General features: G+C 44.5%; 1 protein-coding gene across 1 annotated transcript in view; it reads left to right on the top strand.

Moving 5' to 3' along the window:
• Positions 1-15,726, top strand: part of FDXR (ferredoxin reductase) — a 197,760-nt gene that overhangs the window by 24,183 nt on the left and 157,851 nt on the right. Inside the window, exon 5 of the mRNA XM_069200092.1 lies at positions 6,988-7,101. Coding sequence (XP_069056193.1) covers positions 6,988-7,101 — 114 coding nt within the window. The remainder of the gene's footprint in view (positions 1-6,987; positions 7,102-15,726) is intronic.

Genomic DNA, 15,726 nt, shown 5'->3' with positions numbered 1-15,726 from the left:
TTTACAGTATCTCTCACTAATGATATTATCAACACCACACTTTTCTTCGTAAATACCACAAATTCTCAAATATGAATTCCAGACTCCTACAGGGAAATATACATTTCTTATTTTCATTACAATGTGTATCTTCTTTATCATCTAAAGTTTAACGTTTGTAGCCAGATCACATGGTAAGAAAGGAGACGCTCTCCAGTTTCAAACATGTAGCCAGTAGTCAAGCAGTCTTGGCTACCAAATGTTGTTCCAATTCGGTTTCCACCTCTGTCATCACAAAGGTTTGGCAGCCCATTGTTTCTGTCTGTATGTTACACTCAAACCCACAGATAGGTTCTGCCTGTCCTAGACTTTCCTTCCTTTCACTTTTGTAGAAACAATGGCTGCTGCCTGCTTTCGTGCTTGTGCAACGTTTTATTCTTCTGCTTTACATTTTTGACATGAGGTCTTACAATGCCTGATCGAGGTACTTGCATGGCACAAAAGACTGGTATGTAGGTTTTGGAAAACCGGCCTCCACCTTTCTCCATTAGGCCTTCACAGTCAATATCTGAATGCCTGTCAGCCATCCCATCCTGTTTTACAACATATTTGCCTCTCTTTTGGTGAAGATTTTTAGGAGGTAAATACTCTGGTGGTAGGGTCTCTTCTAGGCTTTTACCTTCATGACTTCATCAGTAGGAGTCAAAATATTAGCATGTGTTTTCACTGCATCTGATTCTATTAGTTTCTTCATCCTGGACATACATGTCACTTGCATTTGAAATAAACACCACAAGTCAAATTACAACATTGGGAGCTGCCCCTATGTCATTCCAGGGGCTACAGAAAATAAGTCTACTGGCTCCAGTAGTGGTTCTGGATTGCACCATCCTAAAAGGACTAGCTTCTACCACAGACCTTTTAGCTCCATTTCAAATGAGCCGCCTTTTGAGGATTTGCAGCTTATTTCCATTGCCAGGCACCTCCTTTTAGTAGTTCCAAGAGTAACCGTGTTTTAACCTGCCATGCAGAAAGGCTATATGAGCATTAGCTAACAGGGAAGGGGGTCCTAACTTAGATACATTGCAGATTGGACCTACTGGTAACACCAAGGTTCCGAACCGAGATGTGGCTGGAACGTTACTACTGACAGATACATTAACCAGTAGAGAGACAACCTCCAAGTGCTTCTGCTCTGGAGTTTCAAGAGATCTCTCTGAGTACCTGAAATCTCAGGCATAGTCTCTGCTGTAGCCACAATTGTGGGTCAATCATGTACATCCCAAAATCTCAAATGTTCTGGTTACTGTAGGAGTTGGCCTTCATGCTCACAATTGAAACCTTTCAATGTAGTTCTCTGTCACTCTCTGGGTGTGGTCTGATGATAAATTCTAAATAGTGGAGTAGGGGGTCACTGGAGGGAAGAATGAGAACATATATTGCCTTATCTCACCTTCAGAATCCCTTGAATATGAGCCTGAAAGCTTGAGGTGTCTCCAGGCATACGACTTTCTATGAATCTTTGCACATAGAAACAGTTTTGATTGCTCACACTCTGCTTTTGTTTGCGTCCACATGCGTTGCTCATCCACTGTTCAGCCTGTATTACCTATTTTGGATTATAGATCTGGCTCATAGCCAAGCCAACCTGTGGACACATTGCAGATACCTAGTCTGATTACTCACAAGACCCTATGTAGGGTTTTTAAAAGGGCTTTGCAGTTTTTGAAATCATGTGTGATGGTCAATGTTTCAAAAATCTTTTTGACAAAGTAATCTGGGTGACCTGTTACCAACCACCCACCAACGCCCTTGCCTCAGAGGCTCCCCAATAGTGCTGATGACTCCTCCTTATTGTTAACCCTGTTCTGTGGGACGATGGAGACATTCAGGAGTCTCATCCCTCACAGGTGCACTTGATGATTTCTTTGATCCTAGTTAAATACTCTGGTAGTGATTCCTCATCAATGTAGATGCTAGGTACAGTCAACGATGCACTCCTAATACACAAGGGCACTAAAGCAGAGGGCTTAACACAGCGATTCTACTTTTCACTAGTACATTGCAATATTGATGGTTCCCCATCATAGCAGAGAGTTGGTCAAAAGATCCACTGGTAGTAAGTACATTAATAGAAACAATGGTTCCTCTTCACATCAGAGGGCTGGACAGAATAAACAGCAGGTCTACAGTCCCTTAATATGGTGATGGTTCTTTGTCACAGGGAATGGCTGGGAATCGTGACTCCCTCTCCTGTCTCAGTTATATCAGAATACTGATGGTTCCTCATCACAGCTGATAACTAGACACAGTGATCTATGGATCTCCAGGGCATTCATCATTTTTGAGGTTCCTCCTCACAGCAGAGCACTGGACAAATTGATTATTTGACCCCTTGTTCATTAATATAATGATGATGCCTTATAAGATCACAGAGCTTAGGAAAGTGATACACCAGTACACACTAACATCACAATGGTGTTATTGGTATTTCTAGTGTTCTAGGCTCTATCTTTTTTGCTAAAAGTTTCTATTTTTGTGGACCTTTTGCAATAGGATAATATTAAGTGTGCCTGGTTAGGTGTGCGCTAGCAGAGATCTCCATGTTGTGAGGGGAACTACTGCTACCAATACAGCACTGCAAGTTAGCGGATCAGGAGCCATGTTTGAAGTTTGACTCGTCAAACTTTTTGTTTAGAAAAAACAAAGTCTGAGAGCAGGGATCTGTTTTCTGTAAACAAATAACAAATGGCTCCAATACCGTGCTACATATTCTACATTTTACCTCCCTGTGTCTGCCATGGCTGACATGGCAGAAAGCAGCAAGGAAAATTAGTGACTGTCACCTTCCAAAGCCTCCCAACCCCGCCCACACCTCGTTAGGGTGAGACAGCGGCCACTATTACTTAGTGGTCCTGTGAGGGGGGTAGACTTCTGGATCAAAGGTAACCATTGAGGTCCCACCTCCAAATGGAGTTCAGAAACTGCAGGTTTGGTGGGGCGGTAGAGTGGCAGTAGAACCACTCCGTTATGGCATTCCTCCTGCTCCACCAAACTCTAAATGCGGCCATAAATGCTTTAAATGAATAATATAGCACTTCGACCAATACAGCAGACTAGACACAATCAATGAAGGCCTCTCTTTCAAATGTCCAGTCGTGCAGCTCTTTTATTCATGATGCAAAGTTCCAAGGTGGTTCTTACGCTGTCTGTAATTAGAACGTGTTTAGTCTGTATATCTGCTGTGTAATGTTTTAGATCTTGTTCAGGCTGTTTATCTGCTGTGTGCAATGTATTAGAACGTGTTTAGACTGTTCATCTGGTGTGTGTAATGTTTCAGAACTTCAGGCTGTTTAGGCGGCTTTGGGTGGAATCTGAAGCTAAAGTATTAGAGAAGACGTTCTTTCATTACACTTGAAAGATCATGGGGCTGCCTCTGTCATCTTTCTGTGCTACCATAGTGTACAAGCAAACATTTCTGGAAAGTTGTAGTGGTGTTATCTGGTCTGGCTTCATGTTTCTGCTATGGCCTTGTTGATCGACTGGATCTTGATAAATGTGTGATAAGGTTTCTGTTTGATTATGTGATCAAGTAATTATTAAGGTGATTTAGCCTATCTGTTTATCGGTAATGGTTGAGTGGTGCTTGGAATGCTGGTGAAGACGGGGCAGCATTACTTATAAAAAATTTTGAGCTCTCGTGTTGTAATGCCTCAGTCTTGTTACCTGTGACTGTGGCGCGGCAGTGAGGCATCTGAAATTGGTGTTGTATACCTGTAATGAGTACCCATTGAGTAGTTAACGGTATTCTCTATCTATGTCGTTCTTTCTCACTCTCGTTGGCTTTGTTTATTTGATTTACCTTTGTTTTCTAGCCCAGCATTTGCATCAGAAACTCGTATTTGTGGTGTATTGAACCTGTATCACATCTCTGATTTTGCAATTAGTTTATATGTATAGTCTTTACTACTGCAGTTTTGTTTTTTATGACATAGTGGTTAAACTGCTGCTGTTACCTAAGCCCTTTTTACTGAATTTATCATATTTGCAAGGATGATGGACAGAGTCAGCTGTGCCCGGACTTGCATCATAACTGTGCCTTCACAGTACATACATACATGCCTTAGCATGGACTGCTTAACACATTGCACTTTCTATCTACTGTCGAAGTGGAACCCCTATTCCCCAGTAATTAGAACTAATTCCCTACTATTCATAACCCTCAATTTACCTCAGAAATGTCCATCTTGGGGTTGATCATGCGTAAAAGACGGGGGCGGCTCCTCCATTAGCGTCACCCACCCCACCAGCAGCAGAAGCTGCAAAACCTTTAACAAACAAAACAATATTACTGTTTTGTTTGTTAAAGGGACGGGGCCACAGAGGTGACGAGCAGTGACGGGGAGTGCACAGCACTCCCCTCACTGCGCATGTATGTTTGGCCGGCCGTCTCGGCCCAGCCAAGCACACGTGTAGTAGGCTCTCGCCAGCCAAGCATCTGTTGCTGGGCTGGAGAGAGCATGCACAGGCTCCCAGTCTGCCTGGGCGCTCCCAGCCAATCCTAACGCTGCTTTGAGCATCGTCAGGATTGGACGCAGGGCAGGCTGGGAGCCTGTGCCTGCCTGCAATCTGCAGAGAGGAGACAGAGGAGCAGTGCGACGTGTGGCGATAAGGGTAAGTGTTTATTTTTTTAAAATCTATTTTAAAATAAATTTTACACCCTCGCACCTCCCTCCCCTCCCCCCCGTGCACCTCCCTCGTGTGACCCAACCGAACCTCTACTGGTAAAAGAGTCCTTTATTAAACATCAGTTAGCAGAGTATCATAATTAAATAACTGGGACCACTCAATAACGCGAGTTCTGGATCAGGGGAAATGTTAAAGGATTTTATTACAGAAATCTCAATTAAAGCAGTCTGGAGTAAAAGTTAAAATGCCATGAAGGCTCAAATCCGTAGTGACACGTAGTAGTCAAATAATTCTAAGTCTCACATGAGCAGCAAAAAGCAAATAAAGCCAGACAGCATCTCCATTAGTAAAGGATAGTCTCTAATAAATCTAAAAAACCCACATAATCAAGGGGTTCCTATCCACAAACCTTGCAAAGAAAATTAGCCAAAAACACAGGTGCTATGTATCATTTCTTTAGCAAATCAGAGAAATCCATGTTAATAACATTATACTGTAGCACTATCCGATTTTCTAAGAAAGAGTCAAGCATATTCGGTGTCACATTGTCCTAGGACGTTCAACTAATATGCATAATTTTTAAACAATGGACTTTACATAAATGTAAGAGTGCTGAGCCCAGCAACAGAACGACAGTGGAAGGACCTTTAGCATACTGAGACCTCATTTAGTCTTCTCTCTGAAAAGCTGTGGAAGGAAAAATATACCAATCAATCAATCCTGGACTTGTAAAGCGAGGCTAATCACCCAAAGGGTCTCAAGGCGCTCGATGTAGGCGTGCTGCTCAGTCGAAGAGCCTGGTCTTGAGGCCCTTCCTGAACTGCTTCAGTGATGCGGTCTTCCTGAGCTTGAGGGGTAGTGTGTTCCATGTTCGGGCTGCTAGGTAGGAGAAGTATCTTCCTCAATACTGTACTTTTTCAGATCTTGGGGACGGCTGCAAACGCGAGCTGGGAGGAACGGAGATTTCTGTTGGGTACCTAGAAGGTGAGGTGGTGGTTAAGGTATGCCGGTCCTGTGTTGTGCAGTGCCTTGAAGGTGTGGATCATGAGTTTGTAAGTGATGCATTTGTTGACTGGGAGCCAGTGTAGGTCTCTGAGGTGGGAGGAGATTCGGCTGTGTCGGAGGATGTCCAGGATGAGTCTGGCTGCTGCATTGTGGACTCTTTGTAGTCTTGATTGAAGTTTCTTGGTGATGCCGACATAAGAGTGTGTTGCCATAGTCCTGTTTGCTGGTGATGAGTGCGTGGGTGACTGTCTTCCTCGTGCCGGGGAGAATCCACTTGAAAATCTTCCACGGGAGACGGAGGGTGTGGAAGCTTGATGAAGAGATGGCGCTAACTTTGCAGGTCATCGATAGAGAGGAGTCCAGGATGATGCCCAGGTTTCATGCATGGTCTGTGAGGGAAGGGGCGTTGGGCCACCAGGAATCGTTCCAAGCAGAAGGGGTGGAGCTGATCATAAGGATCTCTGTCTTCAAGTTGAGTTTGAGGTAGCTGGCCTCCATCCAGACAGCGACTGCTCTCACCCTGTTGTGGGAATTCCTCTTGTCTTGAACACATTCCTCGGACAGGGAGAGGATCAGTTGGGTGTCGTTGGCGTAGGAGACTGTTTAGCTTGTGGTGTTTGGTGATCTTAGCAAGCGGGCAATGTAGACGTTGAAAAGAATCGGTATGAGTGAGGATCCTGGGGGTGCTCCACAGCAAGTGTCTTTTGGTTCTGACATAAACGGTGGTAGTCTGACCCTCTGTGTTCTTCCGGTGAGGAAGGACCTATCCAGTTCAGGGCTTTGTCTCGGATGCCAGTGTTGTGAAGTCTGTCGCAGAGGGTAGAGTGAGAGACGGTGTACATAAAGGAACAGGTTGAAGGGGAAAGAACCTGGAGTGAGCAACAATTGACATCTATATTAATTTAAAATGGAGAGTTCAACAAAATGTGGCCTAGCTAAAATATGTTAATAAACGCACTTCTGTGCATTATTTTTAAACTTGTTTTAACTATAATCATATCAGTTCAGTATTTACAACTTGGATCCAACATAAAACTGTAAAACTCAATATTATTTATCATGCAAAAATATAAACTTGAAAAAAAGTTAGTACTAGCTTTAGTAATTTGAGTGTTGTTCAGCTGTTTGTCAGCAATGAGCGGCTCTTGCAGTGTCATCTTATGTCGGTAATGGCTAATACATTTTTGTGCAGTGCCATCAGTCACAAGTATTTTTTAAATTGTACAGCAGTCTCCTTTCAGTAAGAAGTGGTGGTTTCTGTTTTATGCAGTTGTCTCATCCATGACAAGTGTGTTTTCTTGTGCCTTCTAACAGAGCTATGGTGCAGAGGATAACAGAATCCTTGGAATTCCTGGAGAGAACCTTCCTGGAGTTTATTCGGCACGATCGTTTGTTGGGTGGTATAATGGCCTACCGGAGAACCACGATGTGAGTTGTTTTTCCTGTTCTCTGCATAGATGGTTCTGCAAGAGTGCTATCCACTAACTAATCTTGATACTGAACATGCAGAACGTCTTCACTCAGAAAAATAGTTTTGATTGTTGCATGTGTGCACAAACTTACCAAGCCTTGATCTGCTTACTCTAGGAATATGGCTGAGTATTCTCTGCATGTGAATGTTAACAGCAGTGAGTAATTCTTTAAGGTTGGCTTTTCCACCAGCAGTGTGGTGAACATGTTTTTTATTTAACCTATTTACACAGTACTCACTAGGCTGAAGCATTTGTGTGGTTTACAAAAATGCAGAACCCTAAAGAGGAACAAATGACATTCACAGAATAATTATAAAACACATTTACATACACCCCAGTAGCCAGGCAAAGGTAAAGAAAACATATGGTCATAGAATTGTCACCTAATGTGGCAAAAGTGAGGGTAGCAGATTAATTCATTAGAAAGGAACTCCATACTACTGTAGTGCTGCTACAGCCCTGTGAATGATTCAGCCAAGAGTATCTTTAAGGGAAACAGTATTATCTCCAGGCAAAGTATTATTTTGAGTGCTTCTCTCCAAAAAGCATTGTTGTTTTAGACATATAGTAGGCTGTCCTGCTAAGCTAAAGAGATATTGCACTATATGCCATGTTGCCAGCTTAAACAATGACCTGGCTTACGATGACGATGATGATGATGATGATGGTGGTGGTGGTAGGAAGGTGTGAGAGTTAATATATGGTCATATCTGTTAGTCATTTTAATCTGTCTGGCAGCTGAATAAGGCACAACATTTAAAAGAATGATGGAGACCTTGGTTGAGGCATGAATTGCCCATTGCCTAGACACTTGGTCTCAGATATGTAGCCCCATTGTGATGCTTTACCTTTTCAACAAACTAAATTGAAAATTGCAACATCTATAAAGATTTAAGATCTTGGTTAAAATAAGACCAAGTGATTTTATTTTCCATAAGGCATCAATGTTGGAGTAATGCCATTGCTAGCCATGTTGTTGGACTGGAACTTTGAAGACCTAAAAGCAGATCAGTAGGAGCATTTTCTTTTAGAGCTTAAATATTTTTGAGAAACAGACATCTAGTCTATGATTGTTTATAGGCAGCAAACTAAATGCTTAATATTCTCTGGAGAGTGTCCTTCGCGTACTGTGTGGCCTGAAACATCATGGAACAGAAACTGTTTCCTACTAGATCAGCTTAAAAAATTATCAAAGGCTGAACTGAAACCTGTGGGAATGGGCTAGGACGGTAGACAAGGCCTGAGGTAGATGTACCCACTGTCACAGTCGAAAAAATAATAAGCCAGATAGATAGGTTGGGGAACTTGAACAGACCAGTGGGTCTTTATAACAAAACCCCAGGAACGATCATGTCAAACGCTGCAGGAAGATCCATTAAATCCAACGGCCAGCTCACCTTCACCCAGTATCCAGAATTCATAATTGGCAAATCAGGGGTAGTTGTCTTTGTGGTACAGCTAGTATAGAAACAAGAATGATGAGCACCCAACTAGGTATGAGTGACCACCTATCTGTGATATAGACAGCCATCACTCAGTGGTCTTCACCGTTTAGATAAAGCCAGCTTAGGCCTTACTCTCCGCCTCCAGATTCAGGGCCTGATTTAGAACTCGGTGGACAGGTTACTCCATCACAATGGTGAAGATAATGGGATTTAGATTTCGGCGGACGGGATATCCATCACCTTTGTGACAGAGTAACCTGTTCTCTGAGTTCTAAACCAGGCCCTAAGTTTCTTAAATTTTGGCAGCACCTTTCAGAGATCCTGACAAAATCTTGTGACTCAATGATAGGTTTATGAAGTGATGACAATAAGGAAGAAACAACTGAAAGTGAGAATTGACAACATGGGCTGAGAAGACATCTTCTGAATATAACTGACCTTCAGTGCAGCTACCATTGATTACAGCTCCTTGAAGGAAATAAAGTGAAAGCACAATTATGAGTGAGCTGTTTAGGGGGTAGGGATTCTAATGAAACCAGTACTAATGTGGCTATTCCTACTTTTTTTGCAACATGTTCATATTATTTGCAATGAAGTGAGTAATTTCCTAACCCGTTAAGTTCAAAAGCGACAGCGCATAATCCACTCTAGATAACATATTATTCCTAACTACAGGAAACTATCGCTTTTGTTTTAAAACTTTATTTATTGCTTTTATAATAACACAAAAACTCCACTGTTCATATGATAAATAGTAGCATCTCAGCATTCCAGACCAAATTGACAATCATAGTGTCTGCAACATGTCCCCAGCAAGAACTGTGGTGACGCCCGAAGTGATACCCATACAGAAGACGGAAGATCAGACCAGTCGATGTGCCTGCAAAAAACAATTGCAGCCAGACAGGCATTAACTGATCTACGGTATGATATCTTAACAAGCACCACATGACCTGTAACCTGGACGTCGCATCAGGGACAACCCAGTATGCAATACTGTCGCTGAGGTAGTGTGAATTTCCGAGTCAGAAGGGTATGGACAAACCTGGGCTAGACCCACCCCACCTATAAAACACACCACGGAGAAACCATCTAGGCCCACAACAACTCTGAGCATCACATACAGTTGCTACCGTACAGGCAGACGGGGGACAGGCATCTACTCTCCAGCGACAGCCCATCAGCGGAGAAAAAAAAGGGGGGGAGGAGATGGGTGGTGCGGGGGAGAGGGGGCAAGGGCAGACCCGCCCCCAAATAGCTCCGAACAATCAAACAATCCACGCAAAGGTACGTCAGTCATAAAATGGTATCACCCAGTCTCAACAAACAGAAGTCTCCTCTGAAGAGTCCCCCGCTTACTCATCAGAGTCCCCTAATAGGGAATCGATCATACCCCTCCATCTCTCCAGGTCTCGCTCAGCAAACTCATCTGTACGCACTCTATGAAGCCGACACTCCTCAGCAGTCGCCCATTCAACAAGATCAGCTAACCAAGCGTCATGCGGGGTGGGGGACGGGCTTGTCCAGTGTATCGCAATGCGTCGTTTGGCAAGGATGAGTCCTAACTGAGCAAATCTGTAAGTCATTTTACGACCTTTTGTAGGGCAAGGGATCAGACCCAATATGTAGTGCTTCCTGGACACCCCCACGTCAATCGCCAACACTTCCCTCAGCGTGCTCACTGTTTGGGTCCAAAAGGTATGAATCTTACTACATACCCATGTCATATGGTCGAAATTAGCGAAAGCCCCACCACAGCGGGCACATCTTTCTGTGCGTGCTGGGAATATCCTATGTAGGAGGTGCGGTGTCAGGTAAGCCTGGTGGACATAATAAGTGTATCAATTTAAATCTCACATTGCTGGTCGCATCCCGCACCAGGGAACATGTTCTAGACCATTCACCATCCGTAAGCTGACCATCCAGAACAGCATATTTCCCAAAGTCTAGCGTTTCTGCAAAATGGGCGAAGGGGCGCAGCACCCAAAGCGGAAGTAAGCGCGCATACAGCGCCCTGCGTAACACCTTCACAACGGCCTGCTCCGAGACTCGCAACGCCTGCGTGACCAGGAAGGGGGTCCCCGGTGGCGACCTAGAGCCACCCATCAACAAGCCTGGTAAACGCGACAAGCAAACGGAGCCCCCCCCAGCAGCTCTTTCTCCCACTTAGAGCCATCGTCGAACCACAGAGCCGCATATTGCAGCCAGCATGCCGCATAGTAGAGGAACAAATCGGGGAGGCCCACACCATCGTCAACTAAGTCCAGCTTCAGCACATCCAAGCGTACCCTGGGCCGCTTACCCGCCCATACCAGAGACAGAAGTAGTTTATCGAGCTGCCGAAAAAGAGGGGTTGGCATTTCACAAAAAGAGTTCTGTAACATGTATAGGCAACTGAGGAGAAGAATCTTCTTCCAGAGCGCGACTGTGCGCATAACTGACAGTGGGAGGGAGGTCCAAAAGTGGACCGAGGCACGGAGACTATCCATCACCCTACCCATATTTAAGGCATATTGCAGTTGAGGGGAGTGTGTCATCCGCACACCCAGATACTGAAACGACTCGTCTCCCACTCCAGATCCATTCGTGGCACCTCAGATACAGCCACGGACGACAGACCCGCCATAGGGAACAGTACCGTCTTCCTTCGATTTATACGGAGCAACGACAGCCTACTAAAATCGTCCAGCAGCTGTAATAAGAGGGATTGAGCAACATGCACCAGTGCATCATCAGCATATAGTGATATAGTGTGCGTCTTTGCTCCAACCTGTATGCCCCAATTCCGCAGGCGTTTTCGCAACCGTACAGGGAGTGCAGAATTATTAGGCAAGTTGTATTTTTGAGGATTAATTTTATTATTGAACAACAACCATGTTCTCAATGAACCCAAAAAACTCATTAATATCAAAGCTGAATATTTTTGGAAGTAGTTTTTAGTTTGTTTTTAGTTTTAGCTATGTTAGGGGGATATCTGTGTGTGCAGGTGACTATTACTGTGCATAATTATTAGGCAACTTAACAACAAAAAAATAGATACCCATTTCAATTATTTATTATTACCAGTGAAACCAATATAACATCTCAACATTCACAAATATACATTTCTGACATTCAAAAACAAAACAAAAACAAATCAGTGACCAATATAGCCACCTTTCTTTGCAAGGACACTCAAAAGCCTGCCATCCATGGATGCTGTCAGTTTTTTGATCTGTTCACCATCAACATTGCGTGCAGCAGCAACCACAGCCTCCCAGACACTGTTCAGAGAGGTGTACTGTTTTCCCTCCTTGTAAATCTCACATTTGATGATGGACCACAGGTTCTCAATGGGGTTCAGATCAGGTGAACAAGGAGGCCATGTCATTAGATTTCCTTCTTTTATACCCTTTCTTGCCAGCCACGCTGTGGAGTACTTGGACGCGTGTGATGGAGCATTGTCCTGCATGAAAATCATGTTTTTCTTGAAGGATGCAGACTTCTTCCTGTACCACTGCTTGAAGAAGGTGTCTTCCAGGAACTGGCAGTAGGACTGGGAGTTGAGCTTGACTCCATCCTCAACCCGAAAAGGCCCCACAAGCTCATCTTTGATGATACCAGCCCAAACCAGTACTCCACCTCCACCTTGCTGGCGTCTGAGTCGGACTGGAGCTCTCTGCCCTTTACCAATCCAGCCACGGGCCCATCCATCTGGCCCATCAAGACTCACTCTCATTTCATCAGTCCATAAAACCTTAGAAAAATCAGTCTTGAGATTTCTTGGCCCAGTCTTGACGTTTCAGCTTGTCAAATCAAATCAAATCATTAACATTTATAAAGCGCGCTACTCACCCGTGCGGGTCTCAAGGCGCTAGGGGGGAAAGGGGGGGTTATCGCTGCTCGAACAGCCAAGTCTTTAGGAGTCTCCGGAAAGCGGAGTGGTCCTGGGTGGTCCTGAGGCTGGTGGGGAGGGAGTTCCAGGTCTTGGCTGCCAGGAAGGAGAAAGATCTCCCACCCGCCGTGGAGCGGCGGGTGCGAGGGACGGCAGCAAGTGCGAGGCCAGCGGAGCGGAGGGGGCGGGTGGGGACGTAGAAGCTTGTGTGTCTTGTTCAGTGGTGGTCGTCTTTCAGCCTTTCTTACCTTGGCCATGTCTCTGAGTATTGCACACCTTGTGCTTTTGGGCACTCCAGTGATGTTGCAGCTCTGAAATATGGCCAAACTGGTGGCAAGTGGCATCGTGGCAACTGCACGCTTGACTTTTCTCAGTTCATGGGCAGTTATTTTGCGCTTTGGTTTTTCCACACGCTTCTTGCGACCCTGTTGACTATTTTGAATGAAACGCTTGATTGTTCGATGATCACGCTTCAGAAGCTTTGCAATTTTAAGAGTGCTGCATCCCTCTGCAAGATATCTCACTATTTTTGACTTTTCTGAGCCTGTCAAGTCCTTCTTTTGACCCATTTTGCCAAAGGAAAGGAAGTTGCCTAATAATTATGCACACCTGATATAGGGTGTTGATGTCATTAGACCACACCCCTTCTCATTACAGAGATGCACATCACCTAATATGCTTAATTGGTAGTAGGCTTTCGAGCCTATACAGCTTGGAGTAAGACAACATGCATAAAGAGGATGATGTGGTCAAAATACTCATTTGCCTAATAATTCTGCACTCCCTGTATAGCTAGGGGTTCCATGGCCAAAGCAAACAATAGTGGAGATAAGGGGCAGCCTTGTCGGGTGCCCTGCTGTATAGCAAACGCCTCGGACACTAGAGCCCCTGTGTGAACCTGAGCCCGCGGCGATGAGTAAAGCAGACGTACCCATGACAAGGAGGAGGGTCCCAGGCCCACCCTACGCAGGACAGCCCACAGGTATTCCCAGGACAGAGTGTCGAAGGCTTTGTCTATTTCCAGGGCAACCAGCACAGCACTGCCAGGGAGTCCGCGCGTCTCGTGCATAACATGTGATAGTCTCCGCAGGTTCATGTGGGTCCCTCTTCCAGGAATAAACCCCACACTGGTCCTGCCCCACTAATGAAGTCACCACCCTTCCCAATTGCATTGCAAGGACCTTGGCGAGGAGTTTCACATCCACATTTAACATAGAAAGTGGCCTATATGAGCTTGGTCCGCAGGATCTTTCCCAGCTTTAGGTAGCATCACAATCACTGCCTCCCTCATCTGCTGTGGCGACAGGCCCCCTTCGCGTGACTCCCGAAGTATTTCCAGAAGTCAAGGGAGCAGTGTCGCGGAGTAAGTGTGATAAAACTCGACCGGGAGGCCGTCGGGACCCAGCGCCTTTCCGGAGGCCATGTCACCCAAGGCTCCCTGAAGGTCTTCCAGGGACAATTCAGCCACCAACACCGCCGTCTGAGCGTCTGTGAGACTGGGTAACTGGAGGCCATCTAGGTATTCTCGTGTCTGAGAGCTCGCATCACACCACACCGCGGAGAGGAATAGATGGTCTCAAGGTGCTCTCGTAAATGAGCATTCATATGAGTTTGTCCTAAATTCCTATCACCAGTTGGGTCCGAAGAGATAGAATTATGGGGGTGGAGCGTTCACGGCGGAGTAGCCAAGCGAGTAAGTGCCCAGATCGGTCCCCTTCACGATGCAATCGCTGTTGAAAATGTTTACGAACATAGCTATCCAGCCTACTCCACAGGGTACCTATGCGACCACACACCGCTCTACTATCATTCTCCAGCACGCCCCCATTGTCAATTTGACGTTGTAAGACATTTAAGGCTTCCTCTTGCTGCGCCAGTTCCTGATCTAGTTTCTTCCAAATACCATATGTTTTAGCGAGGCTTTCACCTCTTATAACAACTTTAAGGGCCTCCCGTTCCAAGCCGCGACTCAGGGCTGTAGTCCAGTTCTCGCTAAAATGCCCAGCCAGCACTTCCTGAATATCATGCCTATACTCATCAGGGAAACTATCTCAAAACGTGTTTATCAGCCACAGCTATTAGTTCCTTAATAAATAAAGCTTTAGTTGAACACAGTATGGTATTCCTCAGAATGATGCATTGGGCACATGGAATATAGTACATCTGGGAAGTTTTGGAATGTACATGATTCAAAGGGAGAAAGCTGGAGAGTAGAAAGCATAGCAGTAGAGCTGTAACAATACAACTTCTTCTGATCTACATACTGGAGTTGTTTGTTAACTGACACCACCTTACCACTCTTCTTTGTTACACTGGCGGCGGGTGATTATTTGGGTACCACAAGGAAACCTATAAATACAATCTAAACATGAAACCTTAAGGAACAAAGGCCTCAAGAAGTTCAGCGTTGGCTTCAAACTTAAATTTAAAGGCTGTCAACACTGAAACATCTCAGCTCGACGAATGGTGGACAACTCATAAGCTATTGTTATTTTAACTTCTAACAACAGAGAGTGAACAGTTTAATACCTTTTTTCCAAACAGAAATTTTAAAGCAAAGACTAGTGTGAACATAAAACTAGGGAACAGAAGGATAGGTCTATTTCATACTGATACCAGTGGCCATTGCATGGTTGATTAAAATGGATCTATGTGGAACTCAGTGATGCAATCCCAAACTAAGCAAACTAATGTGGATAGGAAAAATGATTGAACACAAAATGATTCACTGTGTAAACCGAAAGGTGAAACACAGCCATATTGGGAAGCTTAATGGAAATTGATACCGGTGTGGTGCAACTAGACACTTAGCTAATAATTCAGTGTCTGACTTGGAGGGCAATATGCAAACTATGTGGAAAAATAGGTCACTAATATTAATGATACTACTTACAGGGGTGAAAGAGTCAGAAGCAGTAGGCATAATAAAAATAGAAGGTCAGGAGGAGAATATGCTGTATGAATCAGGTCTAAGCCTACACTTGTGTTAACAGATGTGTTTGAGTAGAATATCAGAGGAGAGATAACATTTTATAAGCCTGATATTAGACATGCAGGGTAAGGGAGGAGCCAATTAACCTACTAGTATACTTCATAGGAATCATGGAATTCAAAGGCAGATCTACCACAAGGAAAGTGTATGTTTCAATGCCGAGAGACCATATAATAATCTGGTTTCACCAAAGGAATTTGGGTCTCATGTATATCCCAATCCAATCATCCCAAATTGTTGAGAGAGGAAGCTTTTAACTAAGTAACGGCA

The sequence above is a fragment of the Pleurodeles waltl genome, chromosome 7 (assembly GCF_031143425.1).
Source record: "Pleurodeles waltl isolate 20211129_DDA chromosome 7, aPleWal1.hap1.20221129, whole genome shotgun sequence".
NCBI classification, from domain to species: Eukaryota; Metazoa; Chordata; class Amphibia; order Caudata; family Salamandridae; genus Pleurodeles; species Pleurodeles waltl.
Note: the sequence above shows the minus strand (reverse complement) of the source record. Positions and strands in the feature narration are given on the sequence as shown.